Source organism: Barbus barbus (genome assembly GCF_936440315.1).
Source record: "Barbus barbus genome assembly, chromosome: 15".
NCBI lineage: Eukaryota > Metazoa > Chordata > Actinopteri > Cypriniformes > Cyprinidae > Barbus > Barbus barbus.
This window is the reverse complement of record NC_136743.1, coordinates 16,906,160-16,932,070: the sequence shown is the minus strand read 5'-3', so window position 1 is coordinate 16,932,070 and position 25,911 is coordinate 16,906,160. Positions and strand designations below refer to the sequence as shown.

Here is a 25,911-nt window from a genome sequence, read left to right as displayed (position 1 = left end):
GGCATGTCTTGTATTTGATTATGTAGATACTGAATATGACTGTTGTTCTGTGTCCTTTTTCTTTTTCTACAGAAAATCCACCGTGCATTAAATATGGGTTGTGATGATGAGAGGAAATCAGAGGTTGAGAGCAGTGACAGATGGTAAATTAAGATTATTGCGTAATAAACTGACAGATTTCTTAAAAGTGCAATGTAATGTAGTAATTCTCCTAATTGAAGTTTAGACTAATGTTATTTTCAAATTACAGCAATTTATTATGGGTCTATTCTGATGGGCATGATTTTTTTAACCCTGTAAAGACATAAAATTATGTATACACAATATGTGTGTGTGTGTGTGTGTGTGTGTGTGTGACCCTGGACCACAAAATCAGTCTTAAGTCGCTTAAATATTGTCCTATCCTAACAAACCATACATCAATGGAAAGCTTCATTATTCAGCTTTCAGATGATGTATAAATCTAAATTTCGAGAAATTGACCCTTATGACTGGTTTTGTGATCCTGGGTCTCTCTCTCTCACTCACACAGACACACAGACACACACACACACGCACGCACGCACACACACACACAACATGTTGGTTTTTGTGGTTTATGGGGACTCTCCATAGGCGTAATGGTTTTTATACTGAACAAACTGTGTGTGCTATTGCCCTACACCTAAACTTATCCCTCACAGGAGACTTTGTGCAATTTTAGATTTTCAAAAAAACACCATTTAGTATGTTTTTTAAGCCTTTTGAATTACGGGGACATAGGCAGTGTCCTCATAAACCACCTTCATATTGTAATACCGCTGTCATACCCATGTCATTATACAAATTTGTGTCCTCATAAACCACATACACACACACACACACACAGACACATGTCAAGCCTGAAGTTGGGGCTTTTTAAAATTATACTAAAAATGGAAAAGTATTACGGTGACCGAGAGAGCTCAATGCGCTGCAACTTCAGAAAACACATGCAAATAGAAAAAGCACCAGCAAATCAAGAAAACATCTTCCTCAATTTGACAGCAGGTGCTGCAAATGCTCACAACACAACCAAATAAAGAATTGTATTTGCAGTGCGTTTCTTTATTTGTTTGTGTTGTGAGTATTTGCAATGTGTGTGTTGTCAAATTGACAGTTGTTTTCTTAATTTGCAGGTGTTTTTCTATTTGCAGTGCGTTGAGCTCTCTCGGCCACCGTAAAATATACTATAAATGCCTTTTGCTTGCTAAAAAGTAAAAACTATCAATCAGAAGAGATCATTTAATTGATTTTGCATGATCATGTAATTGATTTTGCACAATCAATAACATGCCTTCTCATGTTATTGATTGTGCAAAATCAATTACATGATCATGTAATTTAGAGGCCTTAGAATTTTGCATATCAAATATGATACAGTAGGCTTTATAGGGTCAATAAGTTGTATGATGATGTACAGATAGCCAGTCACATAATAGACTGACACCGAATTACCTCATCACCCTTTATTTTGAACTAATGACACTGTAATTTGCATATTACTGTGTGTAATAAAGCAGAACTAATGTGTGCAATTAGTTTTATGTAAAAAAAAAAACCCCTAAGAAAGAAATTATAACACAAAGGACACAAATCAATATTGGACTCTCCAGTAAAAAGCGAGCTGTTTCATTAATGGCATATTGAAGAGGCTCCGTGTTTCCACTGATTGTGGGGTCTGTTTGCGAAGTGCTGTGTCCCTGCATCTTGTAAAGCTGATTGCTGCTATGTTTTCCTCTCAGTCCCGCCTTGTGCCTGTCAGAGAACTGTAATCTCCACCGCCTGCCACCCTCCACTTCTTCTCCTCCGCCCTCCACCTCCTCGACTTCCCCTTCCACTTCTACAACCAAGTGGAACAATCAGAGCGCCAAGGCCGGTCGAGAGGCCAAAGAGCAAAACAAGCGTGTCCACTTCAACTTGGAGACTCTCAACAGCTACCAACTCCAAGCTCCGCCCACTGGGCCAGAAAGGAGCTGACGAGGGTTGGTGGGAAGCCCGCCCACCCAGTTGTGTTCCAACGGCGGTCCTAATCCCAGTCTCAGCCTGGTGCTCTCACCCCCGGCCTGTTCTGGACTCTCAACACCATGGGAAGAGGAGCTGCAGGAGCTGCATGGAAGGATTGAGGAGTTTCGCGGCCAGCTCAGGGCCGCCCTGGCTAGGCGAGCTGAGCTCCAGCGGACCCTGGTCAGACAACAACTCAGTCAATCCCAAACAACCTCAGCATCTAATCCCACCACCAACACCAATACCCTGACCAAAGACATCAACAGGGGGAGGTGATGTATGCTATGTGTCGGGACACTCACAAAGGCAGTGGATATGAGGGGATACGGGACCTTCTCTCAGCTGGGAAGTCCTTCTCCTTTCTCAGTGACTGCTGGAGTGCTGCAGTGATGGATGAAACACTCTGTGATGGAGATTCAGCTTGTAATCCTGCAGTCTGGCTGGCTTCCAGCTCCAGAGAGAAAGCATTTATCTGTGTGCGTGTGTGTGTGTGTGTGTGTGTGTTTAAAGTCCAAGGCAACTGGACAGAGAACAGACACTTAATGCAACCATTCACTGCTGGCCAAAGTGAATATCTGCATCCACAGACGTCCATCATGAAAATGGCTTCATTTTGTAAATAATTCAATGGGATTACTAAGTGAGATAAGCAACAATGCCCCGGACAGCAGGCCCACGGACCGCCCACAGTCCGCTCAGTGAACGCCTGATGCATATTGCATGCAAAAATAACAACTCCAGTTCTGATCTGATTGGCAGGTGTTTAGCAACTTCTGGGAAGAAAGGTACAAAGGATTTTTGATCAGTGTCATGGTCAAGTTAAAGGATTAGTTCACTTTTAAAAAAACTTTTGCTGATAATTTACTCACCCCCATGTCATCCAAGATGTCCATGTCTTTCTTTCTTCAGTCGAAAAGAAATTAAGGTTTTTGATGAAAACATTTCTCCATATAATGAACTTCAATGGGGCCCAAACGGTTCAAGGTCCAAATGACAGTTTCAGTGCAGCTTCAAAGGGCTTTAAACGATACCAGACGATGAATAAGGGTCTTAGCGAAACGATCGGTCACTTCAAAAATAAAAAAAAAAGTTTAAGTTTTATAAGCACAAATGCTCGCCTTGCTCTGTTCTGTGATGCGCGTTCGCGACGTCACGTAATACGCAATGACGTTGAAAAGGTCACGGTTGACTTAGGTGGAAGTACTGAGTCAGTGTTTACAAATGTGCGGAAGGAGGACCATATACACATATTCAAATGTCTTTGTGTCAGTTTATCGTTTAAAATGCCCATTTCGTGTGCGTATCCTGGGTGTTTTAATATTAAAAAGCCTACTGACTCGGTACATCCGCCTACCTCAACCGTGACCTTTTCCACGTCATTGCGTATTACGTGACGTCACGAACGCGCATCACAGAACAGAGCAAGGCGAGCATTTGTGCTTATAAAACTTAAACTTTTTTATTTATTTTTTAAATGACCGATCGTTTCGCTAGATAAGACCCTTATTCATCGTCTGGTATCGTTTAAAGCCCTTTGAAGCTGCACTGAAACTGTCATTTGGACCTTGAACCATTTGGGTCCCATTGAAGTCCATTTTATGGAGAAATGTTTTCATCAAAAACCTTAATTTCTTTTCGACTGAAGAAAGAAAGACATGGACATCTTGGATGACATGGAGGTGAGTAAATTATCAGCAAAAGTTTTTTTTAAAAGTGAACTAATCCTTTAAGGGTTGATACAATGAACACTTTTGAGGAGGAACTAATCACTGGATTTGCCAAAGTTTGCAACGTTAATAACATCAGGGTTTGGCTTGAGGCACTTCCACAAGCTGAACTATATTCAATAATGTCCATAAAAGAACTTCACACAGAAATTCAGATTCTATAAACATTTTATGCTATTTTGAGGTGTTTTCTATACAACCATTGATGGAAACAGTGAGACATGAATTCAAATTACAGAATAAATAATTTATATTGTGGCCACAAATTAAGAATTAATTCCCACAAATGATCACATTTTATTTCATTTTGATTCCCTCGTTTTAGTTAAAGTGGCCATGTTGTAATGTGTAATGTGTTCTTTTGTTTTAATTAAAACAAGAAGACAAATTAGTACAACATAGCTATGATTTACTACAACAAGTGAACAAATAAGTCATGGCCACAATATCTTCTTTTTTTTCTCTCTCTCTGCATATAATGTGACATTTTCCAGTCTTTTATCATTATTATTATGATATATTCTATTTCAGATAACTGTGGTCCTAAAAGGGCACATAAAAACAAAACGGACAGTGTTTGGTCATTTTACACGTCAATCAGGTGGCCTCTTCCTGTTTGAGTGGGCGGCTCTTGGCTAAAATAAGGTACCATGGACCAAACTTAAAATTTTAATTAAACCATTTCTTGTCTTGCTGTGGTGTACTTTTTCCACACTTATAATGTTTGAATAAATATATAGTTTGCTTGTGTTTAACGGTGATAAAAGTATGATTCTGTTTGAGATGTTTGATCCTCAAATGTCACGGGCCTATATATAATCTAAATGTTATAAGGTCTGAAAGAGTTATTGCATTTACAATTATTAATAAACATTTATCAGTAAAGTCAGTTTCACTTTTAGCAGTTGGTCCGCAACAGTTGGTTTGTGAGGACATCTGATGAAGTCACTCAATCTGTGCTAGTTATTTTAGTTCGAAATAATTTCTGTAAAATGTGACCGTCGCAATTATGCTTGATTCAATGCCAAATTTATGAAATCAGTGTTTACTAAACAATGTTAAACTAGGTTAACAGTCTGAAATGTTGGTTGTAGCTGTCAAACTCTTTCACTATTGTTAGATGATGGTTCTCGCATTCATTTTCAGAGCGAACAACGTAAGTTTTTAGAGCAAACTGTCTGAGGGAGACTGTCAGGGGGCTGGAGAGGAGACTGTCAGACTGATAGACGAGCAGCCAGTTTCCATTGGGACACTGATGAACAATGACCTCATTATGTTGAGTTGCTGTGTTTTTTTAGAGAGTGAGCATGCTTGGCTGAGCATTAAGTGTTTGATAAAAAGGTTAGTGTCAGTGTTTGACAGTCTTCACTAGTCTTGGAGCTCAAGTGTGTTTCAGGCTAAATTCTGTGTTTGAATCAATGTAACATAACTCTGATTTGGGAAATAGGAAAAATTATAAATAGTGTCCACCAGTCAAAACACTCCAGAATGAGTGGTTAATTATTACCAGGTTTAATTAAAGTTGATAATGAGAAAATTTTGTTACATCAAGATCTTAAGAAAACGACTTATCTTGAAATCGCAAGAAAACTATTTTGTTTTTTTAATGCATATTCTCTTTGTCGATAACAAAACAGTGCAAAATCTGGATGGAAACTTGATTATTGAGATCTTGAGAAAATTACTTTTTTTTTATTATTAAATCATGATCACAAGTAAAAAACTGGGACACTGTACTTTAATACTTTTTAAACAATACTCCTAGTCCTCATTTACATCATTGACAAAAAAAAACTCAATTTAATTTATCCAATTAAGTTCCATTAACTTCAAGTTTATTTGTATAGTTCTTTTCACAATACACATTGTTTCAAAGTAGCTTCACAGAAAAACATTGTTTCAATGTTACAATCAGTAAGTAATTCCTGTCCTATTCCTATTTTGTCTTTGATCTAACAATTGTAGCTCTGCTATGATCATTGCTCGTCATTCTTGTGAGCCTCATGCTGTAGCCCTTAGCTGTAGTGCCACCCTGCTGCTACAGTTTACACAACATGACCTGAGCGAGAGCTGCCATATGTCAATGATTCATACCCCACACAGCCTGACACCGAATGCTTTCTGGAGAAAAATCTGTCCATTATTAATAACTGTAGTTGTAGCTCAAATCTCAATATTCCAATCTTAATAATAATAATATTACCTCTCACTTTAAAATGATTACTATCAGTGCAACTGTATATGCAAGTGGGTTTGATTATTTAGAAGTTATAAGTTGTGAATCTATATAAAGAATTTTAAGTGTAAACCTGGTGAGGACTGTAGTTCAGCTGAAGAAAGAAATGAGCAATATGTTTTTATAATCTTTAATGTGGTATCCAATAACGAGTAAGGGAATAAAGGATGTCTAGTGACAAATTTATAGAACTGAGCTTACATCAGTTTTAATTATGCAACATGTCTGAAAACTAAAACCGAACACAAATCTAGAAACAGAAAGAATCAAGTGACTTTCTAATAATCCCGAGGACCTTGATTAGCTTGTTCAAATGTTTTTGATTAGAGCTAAACTCTAAACTTTCAAACAAGTCTGAAGGATTTGATTAGCTGGATCGTTAAATGGTGCATTTAATTAGGGTTAAATCAAAACTCTGCGGGGCTGTGGCCCTCCGGGAACTGAGTTTGACACCCCATCTCAGTGTGCAGTGCTTTACACCTGTCTGAATACACCTCTTATTGTACACATCTACACTGGGTTCTACCATCCAGAGGCATGGATTTGTCTTCTGCTGCTACACAAATGACATGCAGCTATTCATCTAGTTCTAGCTGGATGACCCGCAGTGCGTGGATCTATGCTTACTTAGCAGACGTCTCACAGCCTGAGTGAAAGAACATCACCTACAGCTCAACGTATAGCGGAGACAGAGTTTGTCATCTTCTCAGCTAGCCCAGTGATTCAACATTACCCAAAACAGACATAAAGGTCATATGAAATTCTGTGAACACTTCTGCACTTGACTAACAACTACACTTATGCTTAAACCCATCACAAACTACTATTTTATGTGTATTTTACGTGTTGCTTCAAGTTTTTGTTGAAGACTTAGTATAGAGGAAGTTAAATATTGATGCTTTTGATTGATTGATTTAGTGAAGTGAAAAGTTCCCTGTATATACATAAATTACAGTACCATTGTTAATGCAAACACTCAGCATAATGGCATACAATTTAGCCTTGTATAATTGCGACTCTTTATTTCCTCGTTATGTCAGTAGTTCACTTTGACTGATTCCAAAATAATGTTGCCGCTCACATTATTTATTTAAAAACATTTCTTTGACTTTCATCAAAAATGACAGCAACTTTGGGCGAAAAAAAAGAAGAACGTATTACAATATTGCAAATTATGGTAATGGATGCAGCACATTGCATTTGGTTTGCAGTTTTACAACTTATCTCCTCTGCTGTTAGAAGCAATGTATGAAAACATAATGGAATGTTTGTTTTGGTTTCTCAATCACATTGACTGAATTGTTGCCTCCAGAAAACAATTTAAACGTAATTGCATCACTTCTGCATTTGTCAAAAGAAAGAAATCCAAGGTTCCCAAAAGATTCCGCGCAAGACTCACAGCTGTGATGGCAAACTTCTGCCACAAGGGGTCTCTAGTGCTATTTTGCAGGACTGAGACTAAAAACATACAAGGTTTTGCCTATGCCTAAAGAATGAAACACCATGCCTTGTTTTTAGTAGTATATTATATATAGGGGAGGGGGGGGCTTGAAGCAGACCCCGTGGGTCATGCTCCCTCTTAAGGTTTATTTATTTGTTTATGTTTATTTGTTTATAATCACAGAAATGAAGATTCAGAGGAAAAAAATCACACTACTGTATCAAGGCCAAACGATAAATATAAAGATCATTATAACGATAAATAGGCCTGTATTAGCCTCTGCACCAACAGACGTTAATTTTCTGTTTATTTATAAGCACACGTTTAAGTTTAATGCTGCAGCTCTTTAAACTCAGGTAGATACTTATTGGCTTTCAAATGTTTTTTTTTTTTTTATCATTCATCAGCTGAGAAAAAAAAAACGTTCTGCAAATTACTCCAACCATACCGTTCCTCTGTGTGTTATAGTTGTGGTGTGGACATCTCTATTCTATTAGAATTATTATTAAAACTTTAGTTATTGTTACAGTTATCATCCTTGGTATGAACAGGCCTTGGTAATAAAATGGCACTATAATATTCCACAGATCTGTGCATGTGATTACAGAGATGCAGTAGGTCTATCACCACACATTTACAGTTCTTATTTATTTCAAGTACATGGTCGTATGAGATGTGATTTGAAGTAAGAGCTAGGCAAAAATCAACCATGATACATTCATGCAGTGCTAGTCCATAAAATTAACCTGGGAGACCTGAGCAGCATATCTGGACATAATAATTGGGTCAGTTGTCAGAATACAAACCGATCCCAAAAGCATTCGACTGAAATTAGTCCAAAAAGTTTTTTAGTTTTTTTTTAAGAGAGAGGCTCTTGAATATGTGACTTGGAGAACCTGCAAGGTCTTGGAGCACCTCATCCTCCATTTTGAGTTTGTAATGAGTCTGTATGAAACTGATGAGAGCGTGAAACATGTTGTGAAGGCAGTCGAGCCACATAGGGTGTGCGACTAATTGGCCAGAGAGGATGCGAGGAGTGAGGCTGAATGGCTGACTGATGATTTTATTAACTCTCTGCAGCTGGGCCCAGTCCTGAGGTGTAGGAGGACTGCCCAAGAGGCCTCACACAGTCTCCTGGGAAACTAACGGTAAGCGCATTGCTGAGACGAGACCCCCTATTCTATTAGTGTGTGGGAGAGGGGGGAAATAGTGGGAGGAGCTGATTTTATTTTTCCTCCTTGCTTCAGTTCTCTGGTATGGCACATTTGGAGCAATGGAGCAGAGATTTTGCAGGAGAGTTTTGCATTTGTGTTTGCATTTAGTGTCCTGTTTCTTGTCAGATAATGATGGATTTAAGTTATTCTTATATTATTATTTACAAATGCAAATGTATCTTGTAAACAAAAATGACGTGTTTTTATTTTTATATAAATTGTATGTTTTTGTGGGATAGAAATTATTGTACTAAGGTCTCATTATTAAGCTGAAATTCTTTAATCCCTTTTTTGCCATGAATAGTTTGTCGGTTACTATTATTATAAAAAAAAACATTGTTATTATTAATATTTGAATTCAAATGTTTTGTCTGCCTGTGTGGTGTAGAGAACATGTATGACATCACAAGAAACCCATTAAAGAGAGAATCCCTTTAGACCGTCATAACTGTCATTACATTTTTTTTTAAATATTACATATTTTGATTATTTTTATGAAAAGGCATTTTGTTCAGATCAAATTTAGTAACGCCATGATATTAATTAATAAAATAATAAATGATATTTGTAGCAATATTGTTTACCTTGAACATGTTTGAATGATTTTGAAATTAATAATACTGCAATCAATAAATGAATAACTTATAAATATTCATGTTTTTCTTAAAACAGTAAAAAAATAGTTTTCATGAAACATTTGTTATTCATGTATTTTAAAAAATTTGATTTTTTTAAACACTTCCACTGTTGATCATATTAAAGATCCTTATTTGTGACCTTGGACCACAAAACCAATTTTTTTTAAAATTGAGGTTTATACATAATCTGAAAGCTGAATAAATAAGCTTTTAGCAAGACATGAAACCATTGATGTTTGTTAGGATAAAGGACAATATTTGGCCGAGATACAACTATTTGAGAATCTGGAATCTGAGGGTGCAAAAGAATCAAAATATTGAGAAAATCGCCTTTAAAGTTGTCCAAATTAAGTTCTTAGCAATGCATATTACTAAACAAACATTGCGTTTTGATATATTTACGGTAGGGAATTTACAAAATATCTTCATGGAACATGATTTTTATTAAATAACCTATTGATTTTTGGCATAAAAGAAAAATTGATAATTTTGACTCATACAATGTATGGGTCCAGGGTCCATAATTATGTGGTCCAGGGTCACATTTGTCAAAACAACAAACCAACTTGTCTGGCATTTATTACTAAAACTAAGCACCTGAAAACTGCATCTGAAATAAAAAGCATTTACATATGTGACAACTGTATATTCAATAAATATTTATAATTAGCTCTTGCATTTTGCTATTTTTATAATATGGGGATATGAGTATGTTCCGTCATGTTTTAATTCTGTATGCTTTATCTTCCTAATAGCCTAAAGCTAAACCATGTACAACAAAATAACAAAAACGCTGCAGAAAACACAAAATAACCATAGACCAGGATCACTCATGGTCGCCATATGATTGTAGGATGATGAGAGGTTCACTCAAGCGAAGCGTGCGTCTGCGATGACGCGCTGACATGTTCTCACTGGAGGCGTGCTGCGCCATGTGCTGCTGGAAACATACCTAGACACAAAGAAGCGCATGGTCCAAAAGCAGCCCCACCCCAGACAAACAAACAAAGACCATAAGCATGCTTATCTCACATGGGCCCACATAGACATTTGCTCCGTTAAGAACATCTCAGTATCTAAAAGTACAGATAACGTCCAGCGTGATGGTGAGGTCGATGCAAAATAGAGGAGCGAATTAACCCTTGCGGTCGTGAACGGAACTCCCTTACAATCTGTCGCGTCTCTACGTCTCTTTTGTTACACATTACGGGTTGATGACTGGAAATAAGCGGGGGTTAAGATGCTCTCCGCGTGTTTGTGTTAAAAAGTGGACCGCCTCCTCCCTCATTTATGTCCCCTCCCTCAAGAAACCCCCTTCCCAGTAGCCTTTTGTGTTCACGGTGCCCTACACAGACACTGCATTCCTGTTTCGTTTACTATCCGCTCATCCGAGAGCTCTGTATTCGAGAAAGTGGCCCGATTGCGAATAAATCACTCACTTCTAATTCTGGGACTTTCCTACGTTGAGGAAATATAAGTGGAGTGTCCGGCTCCATTCATACATTCATACTTTTATCCGTTCACTTACCTTCAGCGGACAGGGGGGAAGTGAACACAAAGATATTTTGTACAAGCGTGAAATGGATTAAGTCGCATTGAGGAAAGCTGGAGCACCACAGACGAACCAAGCGACGGCGAAGGGGTCGGAGGGAGTCGATGAATTTCCAACATCAACGAGAAAGAGGTGAGATAGCGGTGTCTGTCTGATGGTGACTGAGCCTGTTCCTGGGAGCCCTTAAAAAGCAGACATGCTGAAACCTGGCGTGTAGAATCAAGATTTGGTGCCGGGTTTGTATGTCTGTTTTCTGAAATGCACATTAAATATAAAAAGTTCATTTTTAGCATTAGGCTGGGTGCTTCTGGACGACATCCCAGAATAATTCATGACACCATTTCAGGAGAGAGGTGTATGTGAGATGGTAACTGACCACGGGGACATTTTGAAATGCCAAATCTGCAAGAGAAAAAAAAATAAAAAATCTGAGAAAATATAAATATTCTACTTTAAGCGGGGCTTTCAAATGCTATATGCGCTAAAAAAAAAAAAAAAAAAAAAAAGATTACAACTGTCCTGTGAAATCGCGTGTGCTCTGTTCAGCACAGATGACCCTCTTCATCCTCCTGCAATGTTACATCTCGGTTGTAGCCATGTGTCAAAGCACTGCTCAGTCACAGCAGTTTCAGTACCATGTAGTGGACAGCGGCGCAGCTGGTACAGTAGATCAGTGATTCAAGGGTGGGAATTGTGTATGTGTGTGTGTGTGTGCGGGGGGGTTGACCCTCCCCCTCCCCCACAGAGAGTCAAAACAAAAATGAATGGGGGTCCCTAAAAACTATCTATTATTTTTCATTAATAATATGCATATTATTTTTACTAATAGTCTACATAAACACACTTCATCAGATTTTGTATACGTTTCTGTCAGCAAAAAGTCAGATAAAAGTAAGTCAAAGCTAAAAACGTAAAAAGAGTGCGCTAAATAGAAGCTCAGGAACAGAAGTTGCTGTTCACCCAATAAGTAACCATAGCAACAGTATGTAGCTCAAGACATCAACCAAGCATAAAGGTCCATAGCACCATCACACCAAGGGCGATAACTGTAAAGTCTTTTAATAATATAGTTCTATGAGAATAGTGATTATATAATGAAAATGACATGGAACGATATCGTTGGAATCACTTTCAGAGCATTTTTTAGCAAATGAATGGTAAGAACTGTCTGCAGAATTATTGAAGAAAAAAATAAATATAACAAACACATATTTTTGAATCTAGACCTATACATGACAAAAACATTAAACACAATTTAAATTTGCAATAAGACAAAATATCCACAAAAGACAAGATGTTGTTTGCGCAAAAATAAATAAAATAAAATAAAAAATCAATTTAACAAATTTAATATTAATTCTAAATAATATTCAGTATTTTAATTAATATGCAAATTTCTGTTTAAAAAAAATGAGAAAAAGAGTGTGGTAAATGATAACAAGTGGATTCCCAAGGTAAAAGCTACATTGCTTTCATACTTTGAGAAATTAAAAAAATTGGGTTTTCAAAGCAGTATTTTGCTTAAATTACACAACCCACCGACTAATGCATCTGTAATACACTTCCTTCACTTCACTGCAAGCATTTTACATTATCTTAGAGTCTGCAGATTTTCTGTCAAGTTCTTTTCAAACATCTTTTTCCAGTGCTGATTAAGGAACACTGGAAAGGATGGATCACTTAAATGAGTTGAAAAATCTCAAATTTTCTCTACATTTAGCAGGTATTTATTCAGTACCAGCTTCCCACCAGCTCTGACATATTGCTGAAGAGACTCACAGACCGACTTGATTGCTGCTTTATTGCGAAGCCCCTTTTATTTGCCAGCCAATAGACTCCTTGACAGCACAGACTTGAGTCTGTTCATTCCCGGCCCTCTCCTTATCCCCCTCTCTCTTCAGAGACAAACAAAGTTGCGCAGGATAAATAGTCCCCTCTCCCCTGAAAAGAGCCTTCTTTGTTTGTTCAGTGTGAGGCGTGGAAGCCGATACGGCCACCATGTGTCACACAACTTTCATTAGCTGTCCTCCTGGTGAGAGATGAGGCTATTCAGTCTATTGCATGCTAAGTCAATACTGAATTCCACAAGGTAACTCCAGTAAGGGAAGCTTAGTCACTAATCGGTTATGTGGGCATATACATTTACAGTGCTAATAGTCACAGCACTGGTTTTAATATGATACTAGGCAGCAGTATTGAATCCTGATATTGACTGGCTATGCAGTCTACCTCATCAGATACCACCACAATGCAGAAATATCATCCAAAACAGTTCATCTTAACATTTCTGATTGGACTGCAGTTATGTGTCATAAAGCTGTTTTTGAACCCCTTGAAAGCGGTACCATTAGACATTGAAGAACACCCTGAACGGGTGATATTTTGTGATGTCATGGAACAAAAAGTAGTTTTGTTGCCAAATTTAGAGGTCTTATTTTATTTATAGCCAAAGACCAGTGTATTTCATTACATGCATGAGGATATGGTTGGTGAGCCTTTTATCACAACATGCCTTGTTTTCCAATTGATAATCATTACTGAAAGAAACCTATATCACATAAAAAATAAATCAGTTTTCCAAACATAAAATGCAATTTTTCATTTTAAGGCCAATAAAGAAATGTATACATTATATTTGTTTGTTATACCCTGTGATTTAACGTACATAGTGATGAGACTGATATGAAATGTGTAACTTTAACCCTAATGATGCTTTAATGGGTGTATTCATTATACACACTCCCTGTATCTGCCTTTGTGTCCACCCATCCGCATCAAAAGCACAGAATATTTGCATGCTTAGCAAGACAAATTACAAACATGCCAAGTGATCCATTTACTAGGCTTATTTGAGCACGTAGATATTCCAAGATTTGAGGTTGAGTTGCAGGATATTTAATAACACAAGCACAGGCAGGCACAGATGTTTTTATCTTTCAACAGATCTTAGTCAGAGTAGCGTTTCTTAACAACATACCAAAAAAAACCAAAAAACTTTCAGTTAACAAAAACTCCTAAGTGATATAAGACCTTTATACACTGTGTGCCTTTGCAAAGACATTGTTTTCATCTGTGTTAAATTAAATATGGCGTCTAACCTGCTTTAGGTCTATAACATTAACAGTATCACTGTAAAAAGTAATGCTGTCTTAAATTTAAAAAATTGAGGAAACCCATTGCCTTAAAATGTTTAAGTAAATAAAAATAAAAAATAAAAAGTTAAGTGACAATTGACAATTCACTTTACTTATACTTTTTATTATTAATTACTTAATAATTATAAGGCAGTGGGTTTCCTCAACTTATCACTTTTTTTAGTTTCATCTTAAAATAATTTGTTATTATATTTGTTATTGACTTTTAGTCAACTAAAATATTCCAGTTGTCCCTTAAATTAACATTGAGTATCTTAAAATTTAAAGTTGACTAAAATAATTAAGTCAGCGGGGTAACAAATTATTTTAAGTTGAAACAACTTTTTGAACGTTTTTTTTTTTTTTTTTTTTTACAGTGTAGTAAATATCCTGTGATTTATCTTATTCTGTTCTCACTTTCAGATTTTACTCGGCCAAATGCCAAAATGATGTCTCCAAAAGACAAGCCCAAGAAGAAGCCTCCCAAAGACAGCATGACCCTGCTGCCATGTTTCTACTTTGTAGAGGTATGCTGTCAACATGTTTCAGTTGTTTTGGTGGCGCTTTAACGATCTCTATAAGACTTCAGCATGACGTGTTACGCACCACTGCCTTATCTTATGAGGACAGTCATCTGCATAGAATGCCATTTACATGTCGCTTTGAGTTATAATACAGTGACATGATGAAACATATGAGCCTGTAAAACGAATTGTGATTTTGTCTGTGTAATAAATGACATGAATTACAAATGTCACAGAACTGGAATTTAACACCGATGCCATTTATTTGACATATAATGAATCATAAGCGGGATACGGGAATGCTCAACTTCTTATCCTATGTAGGTGATGTCAAGTACATGTTTTAACCAGGGTTAAGAGGTTTTAACAGGATTTCAGCAAAGGATTATTTGGGCTTAAACTGCTTTATTCCTATTCAATGAGATAATATTGATGTAAACATCAAAGAAAATTGTTGAACCGTGAAATGTCAATGGAAAATGTAACTAGTTAGCGCTAGACCTACTTTGTTTATGTTTACATAGATATTTATACAAACAAATGAGCTTTCCTCAAAACTAACTTTTTTTTGCAATTAATTGAAATATCTAGTCTCACGTTTTAGTGGTTGTATAAAGTCAGTTCCTCTAGCTAGTCACTACAGGTGTTTCTAAACCCATTACTATGAACGTTAATGTTAGATGGTCTAAAATAGTTAAAATATTTTTTTTCTTTTTGAAAGAAAGTAATAGAAAGTTTGAAGATTTTTTTTTTTTTTTTTTTTTTACGCTTTGTAAAAACAAATGCTATGCTCTTTTCTCAAACAAATGCTATATTTTGTTTTTCAAGCCAAGGCATTCATGCATTTTTAAGCTTGGCTTAAGTGTTCAGATATTTTTGGGACCACTCTGTGCCTAATACTGTTTGCATGATTAATTCATGAAGGTATCCATGCAGTAAATGTTGACTGATTCCTCCCTGCATAATCCTCTCCTGTGCCACCTTTCCCATAACCCAACAATTCTTCCTCTTTTTCTTCCCTTTTAGCTGCCAATAGTGGCATCCTCCATGATCTCTCTTTACTTCTTGGAGCTGACAGACGTATTACAGCCAGCCAAAGTTGGGTTCCGTTGCCATGACCGCACACTGAGCATGCCCTATGTAGAAACGGGAGACGAGCTCATCCCTCTGCTCATGCTGCTCAGCCTGGCCTTTGCTGGCCCTGCAGCGTCTGTGAGTGGTCATACTCTATTCATAAATAGCCTAACCTATTTATCTCACTGTTGCTACTTTGAATATTACACAAAATCCTATTACTCTATTCATTGATGCGATGTGGACAGTAACAGCATGGCCAGTGAATTGTATGGTCAAGGACAGAGTTTTAACATCTTGTATAAAGCATAATTAAACACTTGACAGATTGGATTTCTGTAATATTGCTTCAGGCAGCTCTCATTCTTCTGTGCGTTTTTGGCTTAGATCATGCTGGGTGAAGCCTTGATGTACTGCATGCAGTCCAAACTGAAGATTCGCTCTGGTTCAGAAGGCAGTATAAATGCAGGAGGCTGCAACTTCAACTCCTTCTTACGCAGAACAGTGCGCTTTGTGGGTATGTTAAAAGATACCTTAGTGTAGGAATGGGAAACTTTACAATTAAATTACAAACCCGATTCCAAAAAAGTTGGGACACTGTACAAATTATGAATAAAAAAGGGATGCAATAATTTACTAATCTCATAAACTTATATTTTATTCACAATAGAATATAGATAACATATCAAATGTTGAAAGTGAGACATTTTGAAATGTCATGCCAAATATTGGCTCATTTTGGATTTCATGAGAGCTACACATTCCAAAAAAGTTGGGACAGGTAGCAATAAGAGGCCGGAAAAGTTAAATGTACATATAAGGAACAGCTGGAGGACCAATTTGCAACTTATTAGGTCAATTGGCAACATGATTGGGTATAAAAAGAGCCTCTCAGAGTGGCAGTGTCTCTCAGAAGTCAAGATGGCAAGAGGATCTCCAATTCCCCCAATGCTGCGGCGAAAAATAGTGGAGCAATATCAGAAAGGAGTTTCTCAGAGAAAAATTGCAAAGAGTTTGAAGTTATCATCATCTACAGTGCATAATATCATCCAAAGATTCAGAGAATCTGGAACAATCTCTGTGCGTAAGGGTCAAGGCCGGAAAACCATACTGGATGCCCGTGATCTTCGGGCCCTTAGACGGCACTGCATTACATACAGGAATGCTACTGTAATGGAAATCACAACATGGGCTCAGGAATACTTCCAGAAAACATTGTCGGTGAACACAATCCACCGTGCCATTCGCCATTGTCGGCTAAAACTCTATAGGTCAAAAAAGAAGCCATATCTAAACATGATCCAGAAGCACAGGCGTTTTCTCTGGGCCAAGGCTTATTTAAAATGGATTGTGGCAAAGTTGAAAACTGTTCTATGGTCAGACGAATCTTAAATTTGAAGTTCTTTTTGGAAAATTGGGACGCCATGTCATCCGGACTAAAGAGGACAAGGACAACCCAAGTTGTTATCAGCGCTCAGTTCAGAAGCCTGCATCTCTGATGGTATGGGGTTGCATGAGTGCGTGTGGCATGGGCAGCTTACACATCTGAAAAGGCACCATCAGTGCTGAAAGGTATATCCAAGTTCTAGAACAACATATGCTCCCATCCAGACGTTGTCTCTTTCAGGGAAGACCTTGCATTTTCCAACATGACAATGCCAGACCACATACTACATCAATTACAACATCATGGCTGCGTAGAAGGACGATCCAGGTACTGAAATGGCCTGCCTGCAGTCCAGATCTTTCACCCATAGAAAACATTTGGCGCATCATAAAGAGGAAGATGCGACAAAGAAGACCTAAGACAGTTGAGCAACTAGAAGCCTGTATTACACAAGAATGGGACAACATTCCTATTCCTAAACTTGAGCAACTTGTCTCCTCAGTCCCCAGACGTTTGCAGACTGTTATAAAAAGAAGAGCGGATGCCACACAGTGGTAAACATGGCCTTGTCCCAACTTTTTTGAGATGTGTTGATGCCATGAAATTTAAAATAAACTTAAATTTCCCTTAAAATTATACATTTTCTCAGTTTAAACATTTGATATGTCATCTATGTTGTATTCTGAATAAAATATTGAAATTTGAAACTTCCACATCATTGCATTCTGTTTTTATTCACAATTTGTACAGTGTCCCAACTTTTTTGGAATCGCGTTTGTATATTTGGGGTCAAACATACTGTATGTTTTTAAAGAATGCTCACCAAAGCTGTATTTATTTGATGTTTTCGATTTTATGATTTTCGATTTTTATAGTATTTTAGTTTATTTTATTTTCAGCAGTCATTACGCCAGTCTTCAGTGTCACATGATCCTTCAGAAATCATTCGAATGTGCTGATTTGGGTTTAAGAAATATTTCTTATTATTATCAATCCTGAAAACAGTTGTGCTGCTTAATATTTTTGTGGAAATTATGAGACAGATTTTGTAAAATAATAAATAATAAAAGTAATAGAAAGTTTAAAAGAACAGTTTTTATTTAAAATAGAAATGCCCATAGAGTGTCCATGTCTTTAATTTAAAAAAATCTTACTGATTCCCAAACCTTTGACTGTTAGTGTATTAATGTAATAATATGAAGTTAAACTCATTACTATTTTCATATTTTTTTACAGTCACATTGGTCACACTTTATTTTAAGGTCCAATTCTCATTATTAACAAACCATGAACTACTAACTTTTGCCTTAAAAAAACTAATAATTTGCTGATTATTAACAGTAAGGTAGTTGTTTGGTATTGGGTAGGATTAGGGATGTAGAATATGGTTATGTAGAATAAATGCTTTATACGTACTAATAAACAGCCAATATGTTATTAATATGTATGCTAATAAGCAACTAGTTAATAGTGAGAATTGGTCCTTATACTAAAGTGTACACGAAAAAGCTTTAAATGGTACTCCAGGAGAGCAATCTGACGGTCCACTAGATCTCTTATTCTTAGTTTTAATACTCAGGAGTTGGAACCTCTTCTGACTTATGACATTCATTATTCTAACACTGACATCATTCAGACATTTTTACAGGTTTTTTCTGTTTTGGTAGAAGCATATGGTCGAGTGTTGGCTGCGTAAGACTCACACAGACAAACAAAAACAAGTCTGGCACTGTTCACACGATTCCACACTGACAGTTTCTTGTCCCCACACAGGTGTTCATGTGTTTGGGCTGTGCGCCACTGCATTAGTGACTGACGTTATCCAGCTGGCCACTGGCTATCATGCTCCCTTCTTCCTAACCGTGTGCAAACCCAACTACACAATGCCGGGTGTGGCCTGCGATAAAAACCCCTACATAACCCAGGACATCTGCTCAGGCCGGGACCAGTATGCCATCCTGTCAGCAAGGTGAATACACACAAACAACACCATGCCTTCTCACATATGCCATGGTAAATTCATATTGTTGTTGTGTTTAGGGTGTTACCTGATTTGCATATTATATTTGCATATACGTGCTAAAACACAAAGTATTGTTTATTTGTATGCAATCCACACACACACAATTTGCCCCTGTAGTGTTGCATATCCAATGTGTGGACTAAACAAGATGAAAAATAGATATTAGTGTAAATGTCAAGTTTTTTATTTTCTATCCCATTGCAGCATTTCCTTACAAGGATTACAAATGGATTTTATCCTTTTTTTCTCCCCAAATCCTTGTCAGGCGGCACATAGAGCGAGGAAGCCATGGAACAGATATGAAATTGTGTTTTGCTCACTGAAGCGTAGTACTTTCCTGCTGCATCTCTTCCTTGGCTCATTTACATTTCTTCCTCACATGCTAAAACTCTTGGCTGCACTCTGTGATAATTCGTGTGATGTGTTACTGAAGTCGCTGTCACTTTTTCCTCTTTTTTGTCTGCCTCTGTGTTATCAGGAAAACTTTCCCCTCCCAGCACGCCACTCTGTCTGGCTTTGCAGCCGTCTACATCTCGGTAATCATTTCTATTTACTTTTCTCAGGGAACCCAGATTTAAAAAGGATCTGACGCAAAATACTTTTAATTTGAAAAAAAATGTGCCACTGTGATCACTGAGCTAGCACTGTTATTAGAAGGATCCAGCATCAGCGCAGAACCTTGTCGACTGATTGACCTCTGCTGATTTCCTAATAAGTGCAGAGTATATAGGCCGCAGCCAGCTTGGTGTCTCACAGCTGTAGAGCCTGAGATGCTCATTAGTCTTCTTTTGTTATCTATGCCTCGTTGAACTCAGTGTGGGATTCCAACTGTTAATGAAGTCATTCTCTCTGGACAGTTAAGAGAGACAGTCAAGCTGCTTTAACTACATTTGGAGTATTTTAGGTAATTCTAACTGGTATTAGTGTTATCCTGTAGAATCTAATTGGCAGACCTTAAAAAAGCATACAAACTAGTTATTGTAAAAAATTAAACAGAGGTAACTGACTCAAGTAAAGTGGACTAGGAGTTGCATGTCTTTCCCCATGGAAGTATGTATGTCTCAAATATCAAACTGAATAATTTAAATAGCTGCCATTTAAGTAAAAATTAGGTAGCTGGGCTAAATGTTTTTATTTAACTCTTAGATTCTGTGATTAAATTATCCCTTTTTTACTTACTGAATTAGCTCTAAATTCTGTTCTGAAAAAAAAAATCATATTATAGCATATGGAATTGAAGGGAAATTATGCCTGGACAAAATGATTGAACAAGCCTGATAAAATCAAAAAACAATAACAAATCAAATGTCCTTATAAATTGTCATGCTTTGATTAAGCATGCATAATAAAATTGTTCTAGCACAAGAGTTTAAACCCCCAGCCTCAATTTTGTACTAGATCATTTTGAGTTACTACTATTTAAAATCTTTAAAGAAGTCTGCAAAGAAGTTTAAAGAAAACGTCTCTAGGTTACGTATGTAACCCTAGTTCTTCGAGGGAACGAGACGCTGCGTCCGAAAACACTAGGGGAACACCTTCAGTGTGACCGGCTCTGAATACAAGTGTAATCTGTCCAATGGATGGGCAAGACGTCACGGGCGAGGTGACGTAATGACCAGCTGGTATAAAAGTGCGGTGAAACCGGCGTCAGCTTCTAGGAATGAAGCAAGCGAGGGCAGGGATGCCAGAGGTGTGGCTTCGAGATGCAGCGTCTCATTCCCCATGATGAACTAGAGATACATACGTAACCTAGAGACATTCCTCTTCAGGAACTCGAGTTGCGTCCGAAAACGCTAGGGGAACGAGATGCCCTTGCTCCCAGACTTCCAAGTCCCTGCCCAGTGTGTATCCCTGCAGAGCACATCTAGGGCGAGAGGACGGAAGAGCCTGGAGTGGCCCGCATGTCAAGGCCGTAGAATCTGACAAAGGGCAGGGGCGTAGACCATCCCGCAGCAATGCAGATGTCCTGTATAGGGACACCTGCGAGGAAGGCCTTGGAGGCCGCCACACTCCTCGTGGAGTGAGCCTTGACTCCCATCGGCGAGGGGAGATCAGAGGACTCATAGGCAATGTTAATGGCATCCACAATCCACCGATTGAGGGTCTGCTTGGAAGCAGGAAGTCCTCTCTTAGAGGGACCATAGCAAATCAGCAGTTGGTCCACCCTTCTCCACAGGGCAGCTCTGTGGACGTATGCATCCAGTGCTCGCACTGGACACATACAGTTAAGCTTTTGCTGGTCTGGCTCCTTGAAGGGAGGAGGACTAAAGGCCTGCAGTACGACAGGCTGTGGCGGACGTACCCTACACGAGGGTACAAAAAGGCTTTGACCATGCCAGGCGCAAAGTCCAAGTCAGTAGGGGCCACTGAGAGGGCCTGCAGATCCCCCACTCTCTTTAGAGGAGAAATCGCCAGAAGAAAAACAGTCTTCAGAGGAAGATGGCGATCAGAGATCTCCTCAATAGGCTCGAAAGGAGGCCTACAGAGAGCTTCCAACACCACAGCCAGGTCCCAAGGTGGAATACGGGACTGTACTGGGGGCCTTAGCCTCAGCGCACCGCAGAGGAAACGTGTAACCAGGGGGTGTCTGCCCACTGACTGTCCACCAAGAGAGGCGTGGTAGGCCGAAATCGCCGCCACATAAACCTTCAAGTTGGTGTGGATTAACCCTGCAGAGAGTCGAGCCTCCAAGAACTCCAGCACTGTACCAACCGGGCAGTTAACTGGGTCGAGCTGGCGGTCTCCACACCATGAAGTGAAGAGTCTCCACTTCAGGATGTAAAGTTTCCTCGTTGAGGGAGCTCTGGATTGGAGGATGGTCTCAACAACCTCAGTTGAGAGACGGGAAGCTATGAGCTGTGCACCCTCAGGGTCCACACCCACAGCTTCCACAGCTCCGGCTGGGAGTGCACCAGGGTTCCCCTGCCTGTGAGGACCGAAGTCCACGAGACCAGCCGGACACTCCCCAGACAGGAATGCGTTCGTGATTATCGTCCCATGAAAACGGACTCCCTCTGCTCTTCTATCAGTGATCCTGATCCAGGGATCCTGCCTCTGCCACCTCATCCTGACCTGCTCCTCGACAGCAGTCTAAGTCGAGATTCCTCGCTTCACCGTAAGTCCTTGATCTCAGCTAAAGAGAGGAGAGAAATCAGATCCGAGAACCATATTCGGCCCGGTCATAACGGGGCTACTAGCAGCAGCCGAATCCCGTCCCAGCGCACTCTCTCCAGAACTCCGCGGAGCAGAGCAACGGGGGAAAGGCATAAAGACGAAGCCTCTGCCAAGTCTATACCATGGCATCCAGCCCCAATGGAGCCGGATGAGTCAGAGAGTACCAGAGGGGACATTGCAATGTCTCCCGAGTCGCAAAGAGGTCCACCTGAGCCTAGCCAAACACTCTCCAAATCTGCTTCACCACCTCGGTGTGAAGCATCCATTCCCCGGGCCTCGGCCCCTGCCTCGACAGGATGTCTGCTCCCACATTGAGATGCCCAAGGATGTACACTGCTCTCAGCGACCACACAAGGTTCTGGTGCGCCAGCCTGTACAGGGGTCTGACCGCAGACCTCCTTGGTGGTTGATGTAAGAGACCACCGCTGTGTTGTCGGTGCGCACCAACACATGGTGATTTCTTAGATCTAAAAGAAAGTGTTTCAGAGCCTGAAACACAGCCAGCATCTCCAGCCAATTGATGTGCCACGTCAGATGGCGACCTCTCCACAGACCGCGGGCAGGGTGGCCATCCATGACCGCTCCCCAACCGGTGAGGGGCGCGTCCGTCGCTAGTGTTACACTGCGACACGGAGCTCCCAACACCGGGCCCTGAGACAAGAACCAAGGTTGTCTCCACATGTCTAAGGCACGTAGGCACCACCGTGTGACCTTGATCATGCGAAGCGGGTTTCCCCTCGGGGAGAATCCCTTGGTCTTGAGCCACCACTGTAGGAGTCTCATGTACAGCAGGCCAATAAGTATCACGTTGAACGCAGCTGCCATCAGACCCAGCAGTCTCTAAAACTGCTTGACAGTGAGTGACTGGCATTCTTTCACTCTCCTGACTGCCATGAGGATCGACTCGATCCGAGCAGGGGACATTCATGCCTGCATCGTGGTCGAATACCACACCAAGATAAGTGATTCTCTGTAATGGAAAAAGCACACTCTTCGTTCAGTCTTAACCCCAACACTTTCATGTTCATAGTTCAAAGGTGTTTAGGAGCCAAAACAAACTCCCCTAGAAAGTTTGCTTTGGTGAGCTGTTTCGAACTGCCGAAACGAACGAAAAACGAACTTCGTTTCGGCCTGATTTTGTTTGAAATGATGTCATATCAGTTCGTTCTTCGATTTCGTTTGAAGTATATTGGGGCCTTAAGGGATAGTTCACCCAAAATTCAGGTCATTTCTGTTGGTCATTGTTTTTACCAGAGTCATGTTGTTGTGATACTTATGTTTCTCTACTCAGATGTACTTCAATGCCACGATATCAGACAGTACCAAGCTGCTGAAGCCTGTGCTGGTGTTTGCGTTTGCCATAGCAGCAGCCCTGGCAAGTCTGACCCAAATCACCCAATATCGGAGCCACCCGATTGACGTCTACGTGGGCTTTGTGATAGGGGCTGGCATTGCTGTTTATCTAGTGAGTCTTTGTTTTTAGTTTGCCTCTCCGAACAACTTTTGCTTTGACAGCATGAATTTTGGGTTAGCAGAGGATATCAAGACTTATTTATCTTACTCTTTTCACTGTTTTATAATCTGCAGACTGCAAGCTCTATATTTAGGATTTCTTTTCTATTAGAGGAAGAGAAATCCTCCAGGATTCATCAGGAACAATTTCACAGCTCGTTTTCACTCTCTCCATGTCATCTCTTTGATTTGTCTCTTTCCTCTGATATGCTATTGTGTTATAATCTCTCTAACCACTCGAGTGGGTTATAACTATTTCTAAAAATGTCATTTACGTTACAATAGTAAATAGGTAAAAGCAACAAGTCAACAGACAAAAAGTAAAAGTAATAAAACTTAAACTTTGTTGCACTGATTAACAATAAGTGTTTTGTTTTTACAGTAAAAATACAATAAAATACAAAATAAACTAAAACATTTTCATGGCTCCAAAAATTACCAATGGAAAACCTTAACAGCAAAGAGAGAACCAACTCTCTACTATTAATAGCCAATGTTCTAATATGAACTGTTAAATAAGCACATTTGAGTATATTTGGTGTATGTGCAATCCAATGAATTTGCCTTCATGAGGTAAAAAACGTCTCATGAAATCTTGTTACTGTTTCTCACACTACAGGCACTATATGCAGTGGGGAACTTTAGGTCCAATGAAGAGTCCTACCTCAGGCCCCTGAAGCAGCCCCCTCCTCCACAAAAAGATCCTCTAAGAGAACTGACACAGCGTGGCCATGACTCGGTGTACCAAAAGGCCCATGCTTCTGAGAGCAACGATGAGCTATCGGCCCCGCCACATGTTGCTGGCCTGAACCGTAAGGTGCGTCGGGAGAAGGCCTCAATGGGCAGCCTAAAGAGGGCTAGTGCAGATGTTGAGCTCCTGGCTCCTCGCAGCCCAATGGGGAAGGAGACCATGGTGACCTTCAGTAACACACTGCCCCGTGCTAACACCAACGCTATGGAGGAGCCTGCTCAGCGTCACATGACCTTCCACGTGCCAATGGACCCTCAGCGTTCTAAACAGCTGGTGTCTGAATGGAAGCAGAAATCAATGGAGATGCGCAGTCTCAGCTTGAGGGACGAGGAAGAGGAGGAAGGAGTTGCAGAAGGAGTTGACAGAGTTGATGTAGAAGCTTCAGACGATCTGGGCATGCCGTCCTCCCTTTATCCTACCGTGCAAGCCAATAGGGGAGTGACGGCGACAGCAGGAGGTGCCAGGGCGATGATGCCTCAGAGGCCCGGTGCCCCGCAGTTGGTTCATATCCCAGAGGAAGCCACCAGACCACCACCAGTGTCACCTAAAAGTGCCACCACTAGGGCTAAATGGCTGTCCATGACGGAGAAAGGAAGTCCGGTACCAGCTGCCACACCAGAACCTCCACGATTGCCCAACCAGTCACGGGTTATGCAGGTCATTGCCATGTCTAAGCAACATGGTCCAGGTAGCATCACCACACCAAAGTCTTCCGAGACCGCCTCTTCCTGTGCCACCTCCAGCACTGGCTCAGAGTCTCCATACTACCGCATCCCATCGGAGCAAGACAGAAGCAGCATTGTCACGGTAGACGCTCACGCTCCTCATCACCCAGTGGTCCGTCTTTCTTCAGGCAACGGGAACACGTGGGATTGGAGGAGCACCTCCAATGGCAGCACCGAAGTCCACGAGACCAGCCGGACACTCCCCAGACAGGAATGCGTCCGTGATTATCGTCCCATGAAAACAGACTCCCTCTGCTCTTCTATCAGTGATCCTGATCCAGGGTTCCTGCCTCCGCCACCTCATCCTGACCTGCTCATCGACAGCAGTCTAAGTCGAGATTCCTCGCTTCACCGTAAGTCCTTGATCTCAGCTAAAGACTGGGAGCCTGGGCAGCCTCACCCTGAGCCGGACCACTTCTTTAAGAACTTGCAAACAAACAGGCCATTTAAAGACTGAAAATGTTTCTGTAGGCCAAAGCAGGGATGCTACAGACTTCTTTTGGGAGGAACCCATTGTGAATAATTGTGTTTTAAGTGGATGGCAAGAGAAGACAGCCTTTTTGGTTATCTCACATGGAGCATCTGGGGTGGATTAGTGCAGTGGAGCACTAGAAGGATCACACAGACTTGAGGAGGCTGTTGAGTGTACATGCACAATCTGTGAGGAAGGATGACCCACAAACCTCAAAAAATGAAATACAAAATCAAGTTGTAATTAATACATTAATGGTTTCTGTTCTTTGCAGAAAACGTTGATCCTTTCAAGAAGCTAAG

General features: G+C 40.0%; 1 protein-coding gene and 1 pseudogene across 2 annotated transcripts in view; both read left to right on the top strand.

The window, feature by feature from the left end:
* Positions 1–2,301, top strand: part of LOC306881782 (glutamate receptor ionotropic, NMDA 3B-like) — a 44,148-nt pseudogene extending 41,847 nt beyond the window's left edge. Inside the window, exons 8-9 of the transcript in view lie at positions 73–143; positions 1,764–2,301. The product of the transcript in view is annotated as a glutamate receptor ionotropic, NMDA 3B-like (transcript). The remainder of the gene's footprint in view (positions 1–72; positions 144–1,763) is intronic.
* A 12,112-nt stretch (positions 2,302–14,413) lies between these two features.
* Positions 14,414–25,594, top strand: LOC306880795 (phospholipid phosphatase-related protein type 3-like; the record flags this gene model as incomplete). The annotated part of the gene is made up of 7 exons (XM_079434563.1): positions 14,414–14,494; positions 15,518–15,703; positions 15,953–16,082; positions 18,726–18,921; positions 19,454–19,511; positions 23,441–23,614; positions 24,281–25,594. The coding sequence occupies 7 exons, from the start codon at positions 14,414–14,416 to the stop codon at positions 25,592–25,594; spliced, it is 2,139 nt and encodes a 712-aa protein (XP_079290689.1).
* Between the last annotated feature and the right edge of the window lie 317 nt (positions 25,595–25,911).